Source organism: Erythrolamprus reginae, chromosome 5 (genome assembly GCF_031021105.1).
Source record: "Erythrolamprus reginae isolate rEryReg1 chromosome 5, rEryReg1.hap1, whole genome shotgun sequence".
NCBI lineage: Eukaryota > Metazoa > Chordata > Lepidosauria > Squamata > Dipsadidae > Erythrolamprus > Erythrolamprus reginae.
The window spans coordinates 56,812,519-56,827,158 of NC_091954.1; the positions used below are offsets into that span (position 1 = coordinate 56,812,519).

At 35.9% G+C, this 14,640-nt stretch overlaps 1 protein-coding gene across 2 annotated transcripts in view; it reads right to left on the reverse strand.

Annotated features, from left to right (window-relative positions):
* Nucleotides 1-14,640, reverse strand: part of NHLRC2 (NHL repeat containing 2) — a 41,013-nt gene that overhangs the window by 24,759 nt on the left and 1,614 nt on the right. For both annotated transcript variants that reach the window (XM_070752671.1, XM_070752674.1), the window contains exons 2-5: nucleotides 10,181-10,333; nucleotides 6,910-7,365; nucleotides 6,064-6,185; nucleotides 4,086-4,215 (exon numbers count right to left, since the gene is read on the reverse strand). In XM_070752671.1, coding sequence (XP_070608772.1) covers nucleotides 4,086-4,215; nucleotides 6,064-6,185; nucleotides 6,910-7,365; nucleotides 10,181-10,333 — 861 coding nt within the window. The remainder of the gene's footprint in view (nucleotides 1-4,085; nucleotides 4,216-6,063; nucleotides 6,186-6,909; nucleotides 7,366-10,180; nucleotides 10,334-14,640) is intronic.

Consider the following 14,640-nt stretch of genomic DNA (forward strand, 5'->3'; position numbering starts at 1 on the left):
AATAAGTTAACAGTATAAAAGTAGAGCGCATTCTGGTGGACACTATTATGAACTGGTACTTGGTCTTATAACTAAAAACTATAACAGAAACTCCTTACTATGATACAAATATAGGTATTTCCAAGTTGTCTGGTGAAATTTTGTCATTAACAAAATGTCATTTATCATTCCTTAAAAATAAAAACAAAGCAAAATCCATAAACTAATCATTAATAAAATGGTGATTAATCCAGATCTTGACAGACTTTCTGAAACCTATCAGAAAGGACAGGGCCAACTTTGTGGCAAGAACAAAATTGTTGTAAGAACTACAGTACTGCTGAAAAAGCATTCCTCCTGCAAACAGAATTTGTGGTACAGGCACACAAACCAGAGAGAAGGCAACCCTGTAAGCAACCCAGTTGTGTGCCATGTAGGGCTTTAAAGATGATATATATTATCTTAAATTGCATTCAGAAGCCAATTGAGAGATCAATTGAAGTCTTCAATTAACAACCATGCGGTCCTGAGGTTACAATTTAATTCAATTTAATTTATTTGACTCGTATGCTGCCCAATCCCAAATGACTCAGGGCAGCTTACAACAATAAATAATACAATACAGTGTTATAAAAGTCAAACATAAATAATAAAAACAGTAAAAACCCATTATACTAATGATAAAAACCCTAGCGAACTATCCAATCAAACACAAATGCATACCAGGTCAATCATAGTTCGGCCATGCTTAGATGTTAACACTCACAGCCCCCAGGCCTGCTTGCAGAGCCAGGTCTTCATGGTCTTTCAGAAAGCCAGTAGGATGGGAGCAGTACGGACATCAGAGGTAGTTGGTTCTGCGGGACCACCAAGCTGCATTGCTTATTTGACAGGACCTGGAGAAGGCTAACCCTGTGTGATCAAATTGGTCTCTGGGCGGTATTCGGCAGTAAACGGTCCTGTAGATAGTCTGGTCCTAAGCCGTGTAAGGCTTTATAAGTAATAGCCAACACCTTGAATTGTGACTGGAGACTAATTGGCAGCCAGTGCAGCATGCGGAGCGTTAGTGTTACATGAGTGTACCTCTGCCTCCCTGTGGTGGGAGATTGGCCCATCAAAGTCCAGCCTCAGCAGGGAGTGATCTGACCATGACAAAGGTGTAATGTCTATATCCCTTAAAACCAGATCATTTTTCCACTGCCCCGACAGAAACACCAAGTCGAGTGTGTGACACCCTCCCCCATGAGTTGGATCCTGAATTACTTGGGTCAAGTCCATGTTTGCCATGGAAGCCATGAACTCCTGCACTGCTTCAGAGGATTTGCTGAACGATGGCCGATTGAAGTCCTCCAGGATTATGAACCTGGGGAACTCCACTGCCAGCCCGGGTACCGACTTGAGTAGTGCAGGCAGGGCTGTACAACAGTGAATAAGATTGCTGGTTATTGCAATATGTTATATCACGCTTTACAAATGCATCACTTAGCAATACAAATTAGACAACCCAATTGCCATCATAACCTGAGGATTACCTTTAGTAGTTATACCACAGTCTTTGTTTAGAAAATTTCAAAAGCAAATAGAATTAAATAGTACCACTGAAGAAGAAGAAAAAAAATTGCTACTGAATTCCTCTGGTGTTCAAAGAAACTGTCCCTTTCATAAATACTACTGCATAATCACAGATAAGGAAGCAGGAACATGTTGAATTTTTAGAAAATCCTTTATGGTAATATACAAAATATACCATAACTAACCTGTAAAGAATTTTCCTTACAGAGATGGGCCAATGGCCCTTCTAAAACCACTATTATCTGCAATAATATATTACCACAAATCATCTGCAGACTAAGAGCCAGCTTAGTGTAATAATTAAGGCATTGGTTAGAATCTGGGAGACTATGAGTTTAGGCACAAAATTAGTTGAGGGACTTGGGCCAGTCACTTTCTCTCAGTTCTAAGAAGACAATGGCAAACCACTTCTGAAAAACCTTGCCAAGAATAAACAGCAAGAACTGAATAATATGGAACAGAAAAAAAATGTGGAATATATATTGGTCTATTGACCAATGTTGGTTGCTAGAAATCTTCCATCTTTAAATAATATCAATACATAAAATTGATAAACATTGACCCAAGATATATCTATATTAAACTTCTTAATAATATATACTATATCTGTTTCTGCTGTGGAACATCTGATTTTATTTTTAAATAAAAATGAGAAACTGTTGCCAAAAAACCATTGTTATAAGCAATCGTAAAAGATTCTGCAATAATATCTATTTATTTTTTGAGAATAAGAAAGGAAAAAAGGAATTGAATTGAATTGAGTTGTACAATCAGGCATGTCCTGCATCAATTCGATGAATGTGAAGAGTGGTGTTTTCAATTGCAAACTGTCTTTTAAATAGGACAAATGTACATTAAAAAAGGTTGTCAATTTTTCTACAACACACTTAAATACTATCATACATTATGTAGTATTATATACAAACCCTTCACCAGGACCTTTTCTCATATATGCATTTATGCTGCATATTTCAAAACTGTTTATTTAAAATCCTTATTTTATGTGGCATTATAGTGACTTTTGATAGCTATAAACAAAAGCTGGAATCATGGTTACACTTGTAGATCATAACACCAAGGTCTTAGACCTGTGTCTTTCAGAAAGAATGCAGCTATCAAGAACACTTCACACTTCAACAAAAAATGCATTTAGCACTGCTTGATTTCAGTAGCACTGAATAAAAATAGATGAGAATGGAAAGAACCTCTGCATGTACATGCTGAAAAGCACATGGTCAGTAATAAAGTAGTAAGATGCCAATGCTAAAGTACAACATTCAGAAAATGTATTATTTTAAAAGTTAAAATATAGGTATTCTTATTAAATTCTGAAAAAGATTAAACTATATGTTTAAATTGTCTTTGTTGTTACAAAATGAATGTATGTTCCTAAAAAAATTGCTTGTCTTGATATCTTAAATGAATATACACATATTGTCATGTAATATAATTAGAGCCAGAATTTTGTCCTTATGACCATGTACTGGTAATTTATTTTGCACTACAATTGTTTAATCTTACTGAAAAAAGCAATGCAAATATACATTTGATTGACTCCAATCAAACATTTCTCCCATTTCACTTATATATCAGAAAACAAAATATTTTGTATTAATATATATGAATTAAATAAGTATCAAACTATTTTAGAACAGTAGTCTTAAACAAGAACTCTCATGAATGGGCATTGGTCTCACTTGATACGCCTCTTCTTGTATGATGGAGCTAACTTCCAAGAATGGGATGACACAGCCCATTCAGCCAATGAGGACTGAGTCTGTCAAACTGTAAATCTCTGACTCGATTTCCCTCTCTTTCACAAGAATACGAATGAGTGAGTAGACGAGAAACCCTGAACTCACTGGTAGCCTTACATTGCAATAAATAAGGCATTCAATTTCACAGCTACTAAGATTGTTGGCTGAGCAGAGACAAAAAAAGTCAGAGAAATAATTGAAACCTGGGAAATGGACCTATTGACAGTCAACAGGAGTATTGACTTACCGGCGCCACTTTATGTAGAAACGGAAACCCCAGCAGCACAAGGAAACAACAATACCCCAATCAGCAACTAAAAGTCACAACTAGGCACTATTTAAATACTATGGATAGAACAGCCCAGTGCATATATCCTGGAGATTCCAGCATAAGTCTAAAAGCTTTAAAGAATAAACCTCTGGTCCTGATGACCAACTCAGATTGGATCCTGCAACATTATACTGGGACATGTATATTTGCCTTCATTTGTAAAGTTACTTTGCTACAAGATACACAATTATATTTTTAATGTACAGATCATGCCATATAAAATAACATATAACTGAACACATGAGTAAAAAATATGTGATGGCCTTTAACACATACATAGAAATTGTGTTAAATTGTAAATACTAATGATTTATAATCCTCTGTGCTCATGAGATAAGGGAAAGGATAAGTAGAAACAAAATTAGATATCTGGCAAATGGTATTAAGCAGGCTACAATATTTGAAAAAAGCATTATAAATATAAAATATAAATATTATAAAAATACCTAAGCTTCCCAAAGTTATATCCCATGGTGAACTAATAGGCTGCTCATCTCCTTTGGCACCTCCTTCCTTATCAGTGCCTTGTATTCCAACTCCTGCAACAGTGCTCACTAACTCCAACCGCAGGTCAATCTAGAATCAATTATTGATTTATTTTAATAAAAGAGAATGTGTAACTCAGGGTTAATCTGTGGAATTCTTGGCATTTTTTGAGCTTGTTACTAATTAAAAAAAAAAACAAATAATTCATATTAATTTATTTGCCAGTAAAATTTTTAAAATGGCACGTTTTTATACGGTTAAACATTTTTAGCAAAGTATCTTTAATACGGTAATATTTATTTTGAATATATTATACTTGTGCAATCAGGAGAATTAGTTTGTGCCTTGCTTTATAGTTAGTACAGAGTAACACATATTTTTAATTTTGAAATAGTTTATACATTTAGTGAAGAATTTATATCTGTCTGCTAGGAATGACAATGGTTTTCTTCAATTAAAACATTGGTTGTCAAAGTGTGGTCTGGAGACCTTGGGGATCCCTGAAAACATTTCAGGGAGTCCACAAGTCAAAGATATAAATACTTTAAACATCATAATTTTTAATTTCTAATATGCTAATCCAGAAATACAGTGGTACCTCTAATTAAGAACTTAATTCATTCTGTGACTAGGTTCTTAAATAGAAAAGTTTTTAAGTAGAAGCAATGTTTCCCATAGGAATCAATGTAAAAACAAATAATGCGTGCAAACCCATTAGGAAAGAAATAAAAGCTCGGAATTTGGGTGGGAGGAGGAGGAGGAAGAAGAGGAAGAGGACAGTCGCTGCCAAAAGAAGCAGGTGAGGCGAGGGGAATCAAAAATTCCCAAAATTTTAAGGCTAAAAAAAACACAGGAATCTGAGGCGGCGACGAGGAGCACGGGCCTCCCATACACCCGGCGCAACGCTGCCTCCCATTCACTGCGCCAGAGAGAAACCCAGGCGGGCGAGAGGGGGGAATCTGCCACTCTTTTGACCGAAAGGCGGCAGCTGCTGCTGCTGCTACCTCTTTTTTCCCATGTTGAAGGGCTCTCGCTCACTCTGTAGCTGGTGCCTTTCCTTCACTGTGGTGATTCCTCGGTTTGGCTGAAGCCGAGTTTATCCAGCCAGGGCGAAGTGCCCCCTTTTGCCTTTCCGTGCCTAGACACTTTGGGAGGCAACCTCGCGCCGAGTGTATGGGAGGCAGCACGAGGGAGTCACCACAGCGAAGTGGTTTATTCCCTCTCCAAGCGCCCAGAGAAAGGAAAATGCTCTGTTCACTCTAGGCTGCCAAAGCCTCCTTAAGCGCCACTAAAAAGCTCCTCTGGCAGCCCATAAAAGACCGAGATGGCCGGGATTAAAGGAGGAATGGAAGAAAACTGGCCGGGCTTTTGTGCCATTTTCAAATTTCCTAGGAAATTTTTCCGGGCTTGGGTTCTTAAGTAGAAAACAGTTCTTAAGAAGAGGCAAAAAAACCTTAAACACCCTATTCTTATCTAGAAAAGTTCATAAGTAGAGGCATTCTTAGTAAGAGGTACCACTTTAAAAACCAAAACGCTTTGATATTCTCAATCACTTTGAAGAATGATTGACATCTTCAGTCATTTTTAAGAGGTCCTGAAACCAAAATGTTTGGGAGCCACTAAATTACAAGATCAAAATATATAATGACTTCTATGAAATGAGATAATGGATGCAGTTGCTAAATGAGAATTACCTACATTTGGTAAATTGCTTTAAAAGCTTATACAAAAAGAAAAATAATACTTTTTTCTATCTACTTGGAATAAAAATATATTTAGCAATACTACTGCTGGTCACATTGCATAGCCCTTGAATAATTGTGTCAGCATTATTTTCTATCCATAAAAAAATTCAAGGTAAGGACCAGGGTAGGGACAGATTGTCTATGTTGTTGCTAAATTGATACTGACATGACAGAACATAATCAATCAATTTACCTTTCTAATTAGATGGTTTTCTGTATCCGCTACATAAATAATACTATTATTTATGGCAACCCCTTGTGGAGAATTGAATGATGCTTCTAAAAAATTTCCATCATTTCTTCCTCTGTCTGGTCCTTGAACAAAAATAACATAAAACAAGAATATAACTTTTGCTAGAGATTAATAATGGAATACAGTTATGTCAGATTTAGTCAAAAATATTTTACATTAATTAGAATAGCAATACAGCTTTGGGTCTAATCAAATCAAAATTAGTTGATATATTTAATATTTTTTCACAGAAAAGTATAGTGTTTTTTCAAAGGCATAAATTTTTAAATTTATAGAATGCCTTACAATATAATCTATTAATCTTCAAACAAACACACACATTTATTACATCTACAATAATTTCCTTTAAAAATAGTTTCCAAAACAAGGAATTGTATAATACAATGCAAAATCAAATGGAATGCCAAAAAAACATGCAGTCAGCTAAGTGCTACAATAAGCAACCAGTAATTGAATTTCAGAGTCTACTGCTCATGTTATTTGTAGTATACCACTTTCAACTCTGAAAGATGTGGTATCATTTTCATGACTTATCAAATTTTATATGGTTATTAAAGCTCATAATTAGATACTTATTTATTTGCAGCTCCATATACACTTAAAGAAGAATTTTGTAGGCCTGGAAACTAATTTTAATATAGTTTTCGATGTAATATTAAAGAATTGTAGAAGACAGGCAAAATTCAGGATTTGGCATGAGAGTTGTCAAAATAAAATAATTATTTCAATCATTAATCAACAAAACAATAAAGTATAAGATCTTTAAATATATTTAATGACCCTTACCTCCAATGATGTGCAGAATGTGACCATTTTTTTTCACAACCAAAATCCTATGATGTCCAGTATCTGCTATCACCAAGGTGTTTGCAGAACTATCTACTGCAATTTTCCCAGGGAACAGCAAAGGTGAAGATGACCAAGAGTCTCTATATAGCTGTGTTCTAATTCTATTACTATTAACTTGCCTTTGTTCCTTGTAGTATTTTAAGGCTATAGATGTAAACAGAAATAGTTTGTCTTTGTGCCCTTCACCAATCAGACTGAACAAGATATTGCCACGAGGTCCAACAATTACCAAGGTTGGCCAGCAGGACACTTCTAGCTCATGCCAGAGGGTTGCATTAACATCATTTACCACAGGATGAGTGATGTTATATCTAAGAACAGCACTTTTGATGTTATGCAAAACTTTTTCATTCGGAAATTTTGCTGAGTGAACACCTATAACAAGGACACCATCTGAAAGCATAGATAAACAAAAAATAGGTTTATGGGACTGATAATGGAATATTTAAATATAATATATATATTCAATAAACATAGTTGGAATGCTGTTCTATTGTTGCTGGGATGTAAAGAATAAGCTAGACAGTTATAATATGCATGTGGTTCTCAGTAAGAGCGGGTATGTAGAACTTCACTGTAAAAATACATAGGTCTGTACTACCAGTGTTATAAAATGTGGTAGCGGCTTATTGCTGTTATTAGATCAAAATCAGTTCTTCCTTGTTAACTGCTTAGAGCAATTTCAAAGGGAAACCAATGTATATTTTCCTGATTTTTTTCTTTAAATATGTAACAACACAGGTTCAGAATTGCCCCTCCCTAGGATATATTCTAATTGTAACACAGAAGAGATCAAGTATTGTCATAACAGATTTTTAAAATTAATAATTTATTTATTTATTTGTTCAATTTTTATGCCGCCCTTCTCCTTAGACTCAGGGCGGCTTACACCATGTTAGCAATAGCACTTTTTAACAGAGCCAGCATATTGCCCCCACAATCCAGATCCTCATTTTACCTATCTTGGAAGGATGGAAGGCTGAGTCAACCTTGAGCCGGTGATGAGATTTGAACCGCTGACCTTCAGATCTACAGTCAGCTTCAGTGGCCTGCAGTACAGAACTCTACCTGCTGCACCACCCCGGCTCCATAATAAAGCATTAAAATAAGAAAGCCTAAAGCTACAGATTCAGAATCAAGATTTAAGCTAAGAAAGGGAGCAGCCTTAATCAAGACAAAACAACAAATAAAAGGAGTTTTGTTTAGCACTGCACCTATTGTAACACACTGTTATGGTGATTAAAATACTAGATAGCTTATTCAATCAACTTCAAAATGACCCCCTTCATTTTAAATGAAACTTTACAAACCAGAAGACAGAATAACAAAATTGGACATTTCAGCAGGATGTCTGAAGCTATAGTTCTTTGTCCTGTTTCTCAAGGTTATTCTCACAGCCCACTTTACAAGACAGGATGAGACAGATACAGAGAGGAACTCTCTTCTGAGAAAAAAAAGTCCCAGAAATCTTGTTCATCTATTATGCACAGTTGACACAATATCATTGTAAATAACCTTGTGCTCTGTTAAGAGACAGAATCCTGGATTAAAAGAACTGAGGAAATGATAGGTCTGATTTCAGTATCCTTTCCCACATGCTTAAATGACTTTTATATTGTATTTAATTTAATTTATTACCAAGTAGAACAAATGCTTTTAATAGTTCATTTGGTTAGAATTCAATTGTATTTTTTCTGCTATAAAAACGACCTGATTATGAGAGTATCAAGATTTCTGCAATAAATAATAAAACATTACATGCACTATCTTTTCATTTAGGTTTAGAATAAGAGTTCAAAAGTGATACAAGGATTTAATAGGAATAAGGATAATGCTGCACTCTGCTTATCATTTTGAAGACTTGCAGAAGTCTGCAAGAGTTTATAGATTATTATTCTTTCTTCCTCTTACTATTTTAATAATTGAAGATAAGCAGCAGAAATAATGCAGATACTGGACTTCTAGAACAATGTTTTACACTGCTACTATACAAATATAATTTTGCTATTGAAATGGGATCTGCTATTTCTCCTGCTCATAATTTTGTCTAAAATTTAAGCAAAACTTTACAGCAGTTTCAATCATAGTGAAGCAGTAAACAAAAAAAGAGAACAAATGAAAATTCATAGAACACAACCTTTGTGTTCTGGTTTTGTATAGGTCAAAGCAATAATCCAGACACTAGCAATTTGTATTTAGGTAAATCAATTTGATTAGAATAATATGTTTTCTGTTTAAAAGAAAAGTAAGCTATATTTTAAGTCAAATTCATTGACAACACAGCAAAAATAATAAAAAACTGCAGAGTAAAATTCTATGATCAGGCTAAATTTAAAACTGCAATGAAAAAGAATGGGCTCCATCCCAAAGTATTTCTGTCAAGAAGTATTTCCTCATACAGCAATCCAACAGGTCATTTCCAGACTGTCAATGTGATAACAATGTGCATTAGGGTTTAAAATAACCTTATGAATACCATTATGAATGCAGAAATAGCTCTAGCAAGGATAAGACAGGAAAGCATTAGACAAATATGTTAGTTGCCGTTAATTAGATTTGATGCATGTATCAATATAGATCTACAATTTTTATGTTTGGCATAATTATTAAAATATATGCGCTAATATTGACAATAAAACAATACTCTGTATTTAAGCATCATCTGTGATATTGGCACTGAATTTGAAACAACTATATTTAGAGGAATAATGTGACATTTTATAAAATGTATACTTCAGGGAATAGCAATTTGTGCTTGTACTCTTAGACATTTTTTCAGACTTTCTGCAATCACAAACTACTAGCTAATAGTAGGATTTTGGGAAAAGGCACAAATCACTCAATGAAATATCTATGTACTGCCTACATTTTCATCTTTAAAAGGTTGGGAACATTTTTCTTGCAACTGAGAATACAATTATATTTATATATAGTTCCCATCTTCATTGTTAAAAGATTTGGAAATCCTAAGGAAGGAAGGCCATATATTCTCTTGGTGATTGTTGGTACATGCAGGAAGGTAAGGCTGAGGAATCAAGCTGGCTCTAGTTCATGAATGTGGAAAGTGTAGTAAAAGGAGAGGCAGAGTCTAAAGGCAGAATCAAAAAGGCATCAGCTTAGAATTGTTATGTTACCACAAGCAGTTAAAGTGCAAGCCCTCTTGAAGACTGTTATCTGTCTTTGAACAAAATATTGACTGGTTTAATACCTTTATCAGAGTACTTCTCCGTTAAATCATGAAGATCAGGCAAAATATGGATGCAGTTGATGCAGCAGTAGGTGAAGAAATCTAATACCACCACTTTTCCACAAAGATGTTCATATAAAGAAAGTGAACCTTCAGTGTTCAGCCACTGTAAATCTGAAATCAAAGTTCTAATCAGTACATTATTTTAAGACACATTATTTTAAGACATTAAAAGAACTAAGTGTATTCTGAAATAACAACTAGTGTTCCTTTTTTTTAAAAAAAGCATTAATGAATTTCTAACACAAAAATATTCTTAATATTCAAAATTTGTAATTCATAGCTCACAGTTAATCTAAAAATATACCTTTTATCATTCTGTCTTTTTAACAGATAACAAAGGATAAAATAAAACTATTCAAGTTAATGTTAAAATAATATAATTATTTAAAGAAAAACAAGTTTATAATTACAAACTTTATAATTAAAAGCATAGCCCAGATGACATATGTTACAACAATATCAATGTTTTGTTTTCCTATCTGCTTCATCAAATGTAATTCAATATAATGAGATTAGTCACAGAACTATCATCAGTACCTTTGTTGAAACAACAAAAGAAATCTTAAGCATTTTCAAAAACAATTTTTTGAAAGACATCTAATAAGGTCTATACAGTATAACTTCCAATATAAAAGAAATTGTAGATTGAAATGATTTCTACATTTAGGGAAAAAGTGTGAGGCGTAAAGTATAAAACGGTGTATGAAAGAAGAGTGAATGATTGAGATGAAGGAGATTTAAAAAAGAGGTGGCTTGATGGAGTTGATACATTATTGAGAGAAAAATATCAGAAAAATTTAAAGCATAGGTAATGGATAAATCAATAAGGTAGAAGCAAGGGCAGTCTGCGAGTAGAAATGTTTATGCAAATAGTAAATTCTCATTGCTGAAATTATTGTTCTGGTCTGAATGTATAGAAAAGCAAACACCTTACTCTCTTGAAATCTCCTTTTTCTCCAATCTCTCCATTCTGTGATGGAGTGGTGAGAAAAAAATAAGCAATTTCTGTAGGCAATCTCTTCTTTGCACAACTCTTTCCAGTTTATTGGACAATTACAGTACTCTTGATGTACAGAAAATCAAACATTTTACAGATAATTTTTAATTTATGATAGCCATTGTGACTGTCTTTGCTAAGTAATCATATCAAAAATAGCAATAGCACTTAGATTTATATACCGCTTCATAGCCTTCTCTAAGTAGTTTACAGAATCAGCAAGCCAACTTTTCTGGGTCCTAATTTTACGCACCTCAGAAGGATAGAAGGCTGAGCTAACCTTGAGCCTAGTAAGATTCGAATTGCCAAACTACTGGCAGCCGGCAGTCAGCAGAAGTAACCTTCAGTACTGTATTCTAATCACTGCGCCACATTGCTTACTGATGGCAATCTAGGCAGTTGCGGGGCTCACCATAATACCAAAATATGTGAGTCATTAAGGAAGAAGAATGTTCCAGAGAAAGAATATGAGGATGCCACATGAGGCACGAGAGGGGAAATACGATGGAGGTTATGTACAAGTTGGGGAGGAGAGCTCAGGAAGGCTGAGAAGAGGGTGAGGAGTTCATAAAAGTATGAGTGAAAGCAGAGAGATTAGAGAAACAAGGTGTGGAAGTTGACCATGCATGTAAGTGCAAGAAGGCCAGGGACGGAGGGTACTAGTGGGTACAAACCAGCAAAGAATGGCTGGGATGCCGGGAAGACTTATCCAAGGGATCCTTTACCTTCCATGCTGGCTAACCAACTGACTTTGCTTGTCACATGACTGTTGGATGCTGCAACCAAGTGTGCAAGCTGCTTGCCAACACCCGAATTTTGTTCACATGACTGCAGGGATGCTGCCATAGCTGGAACTTTGAAGACCGGTCATAAGACTCCCTGTTTAGTAAAGTCATGATTTCAAGCAGTAATTAAATTAATGGTAATAAGTTAAGAAATACTTGTACTCTTTTGAAATTTCTTTCTCTCTAATCTCTTCATTCTGGGGAAAAGAAGGAGGATGGATCAGGCAAGTGAGATTTTTTTTTTCACAGGAATTGATTTGTTTCTGCACTCTTCTTATAGAGTGAGATTGAAAGGATTTTGAAGGAGTACTACAATCTGTTTGTATAATGCACCTATGGCTCAGAGTGATGATGTGACTACATTGATTTCACTATGTATATGAGCAAACCGTTTATTCTCTTGAAATCTCTTTCTCTCCAACCTCTGCGTTGCCGGGGTGGGGGGCGGGCTCAAAAGTGATTTCAGTAAGCAATCTCTCCTTTGGCTGAACTTTGCCACATCAAAGAAAAGAGCAGAGAGATTGTAGAGGAAGATTGCAAGAAAGAAAGTTGTTTACCCATATACACAGTGAAAGCAATGAATAAATCACTTGCTTTCCCCTCAGCTTCAGAGTTTGGAAATTAAAAAGAGAGGAATATCAAAAAAGCAAGCTGTCTATCTAGCAAGTCCTTGGCTCTCAGCCCAAGCTATTAGCTTGATCATATTGCTTTTATGTGTATAAGACACTAAACAATGTTTTTCCATTTAACTGGAGAAATAAGCGGAATGCTATAAATTTCAGTCTTTCATCACAAACTTTTCAACATTTTTAAATTTTTTATTAGATTTGTATGACGCCCCTCTCCGTAGACTTTTAATAAGTATATACAATGGTACCTCTACTTAAGAACTTAATTCTTTCCATGTCTAGGTTCTTAAGTAGAAAGGTTTGTAAGTAGAAGCAATTTTTCCCATAGGAATCAATGTAAAAGCAAATAATGCGTGAAAACCCATTAGGAAAGAAATAAAAGCTTGGAATTTGGGTGGGAGGAGGAGAAAGAAGAAGAGGAGGAGGACAGTCGCTGCCGAAGGAAGAAGGTGTGAATAGGGGAATCAAAAAAATTCCCAAACTTTAAGGCTTAAAAAAAAAAAAGAGGGACTCTGAGGCGGTGAGGAGGGGCACGCACCTCCCATAAATTGCATCCCATACACTGCGCCAGAGAGAGGCTGCCTCCCATACACTGCGCCATACACTGCGCCAGGGAGAGAAACCCAGGTGGACCAGAGGGGGGAACCTCTATCTCCTTTGACTGAAAGACGGCTGCTGCTGCTACTTCCTGTCTCTACCTTCCCATGATGAAGGGCTCCCCTCTCCTCTTGCTAGCTCGCTCACTTTGTAGCCGGCACCTTTCCTTCACTGTCGTGACTCCTCAGTTTGGCTGAAGCCAAGTTGATCCGGCAGGGGAGAATAATAATAATAACTTATTAGATTTGTATGCCGCCCCTCTCCGTAACTCCCCCTTTTGCGTTTTCACGCTGAGGCACTCTGGGAGGCAATCTCGCGGCGGGTGTATGGGACGCAGCGCAAGGGTGTCACCACAGCGAAGTGGTTTATTCCCTCTCCAAGCCCCCAGAGAAAGAAAAATGCTTCATTCACTCTGGACTGCCAAAGCCTCCTTAAGCACCACCGAAAGGCTCCTCTGGCAGCCCACAAAAGCTAGAGATGGCCAGGATTAAAGGGGAATGGCAGGAAACTGGCCGGGCTTTTGTGCCGCTCTCAAATTTCCTGGAAAATTTTTCTGGGCTTGTGTTCTTAAGTACAAAATGGTTTTTAAGAAGAGGCAAAAAAATCTTGAACACCCGGTTCTTATCTAGAAAAGTTCTTAAGTGGAGGCGTTCTTATGTTGAGGTACCACTGTATATAAAATTAGTGTATATAAAAGAAGAAAAGTTATTTTTTATTTTTTTCCAGCCACCAGCCAGGGTGAATCCTATATTAAATTTATTAATCACTTAATATTAATCACTTAAAAATTATTAATCAGAATGTTAAATTTATTTGTTGTTAGTGTTGAATAATATGCCTTCGTTTTGTTTAAATTTTTGTGTGTTTTCCTTTTTATGATAAAGCAAATGTATATAAAAACATTTAACATTTGAATGCTGAAACTGAGACTGCCTATAATACAAACTGTGTAAGAACACTAGTGCTGGAAGGGAAAAAATGATATTTAAAACAGTATTGATAGGCTGCAAAAATAGGCTTAAAAATAAGTTAATGTAAATTAATAGAGAAAATGTAATAACCTGTATCCATGACGGTGAAGCTATAGCATTAGCATGCTAGAAGTGGTACACAGAGCCATCTCTCTGGGCACGCCAGACATTGCCCATTGCTCTTCCGATTCCTGACAGGCGTGGTCTTCGCACACGTGGGAGCGCCGGAAACCAGAAGAACAGCTCCCTGGCACGTATGCGTGGCATGGAACTGCTATTCCAGTTTCTGGAGCTCCTGTGGATACCTGCTGGGGAACTGCTCTTCCAGTTTCCGGCGTTCTCCTGTGTGGTCTCCCGTTTTGGCATTGAGTGCCAAAAAGTTTCTCCCACACTGGTCTTTAGGAAAGGATTCATTCACCAAACATCAAAGTAATATTTT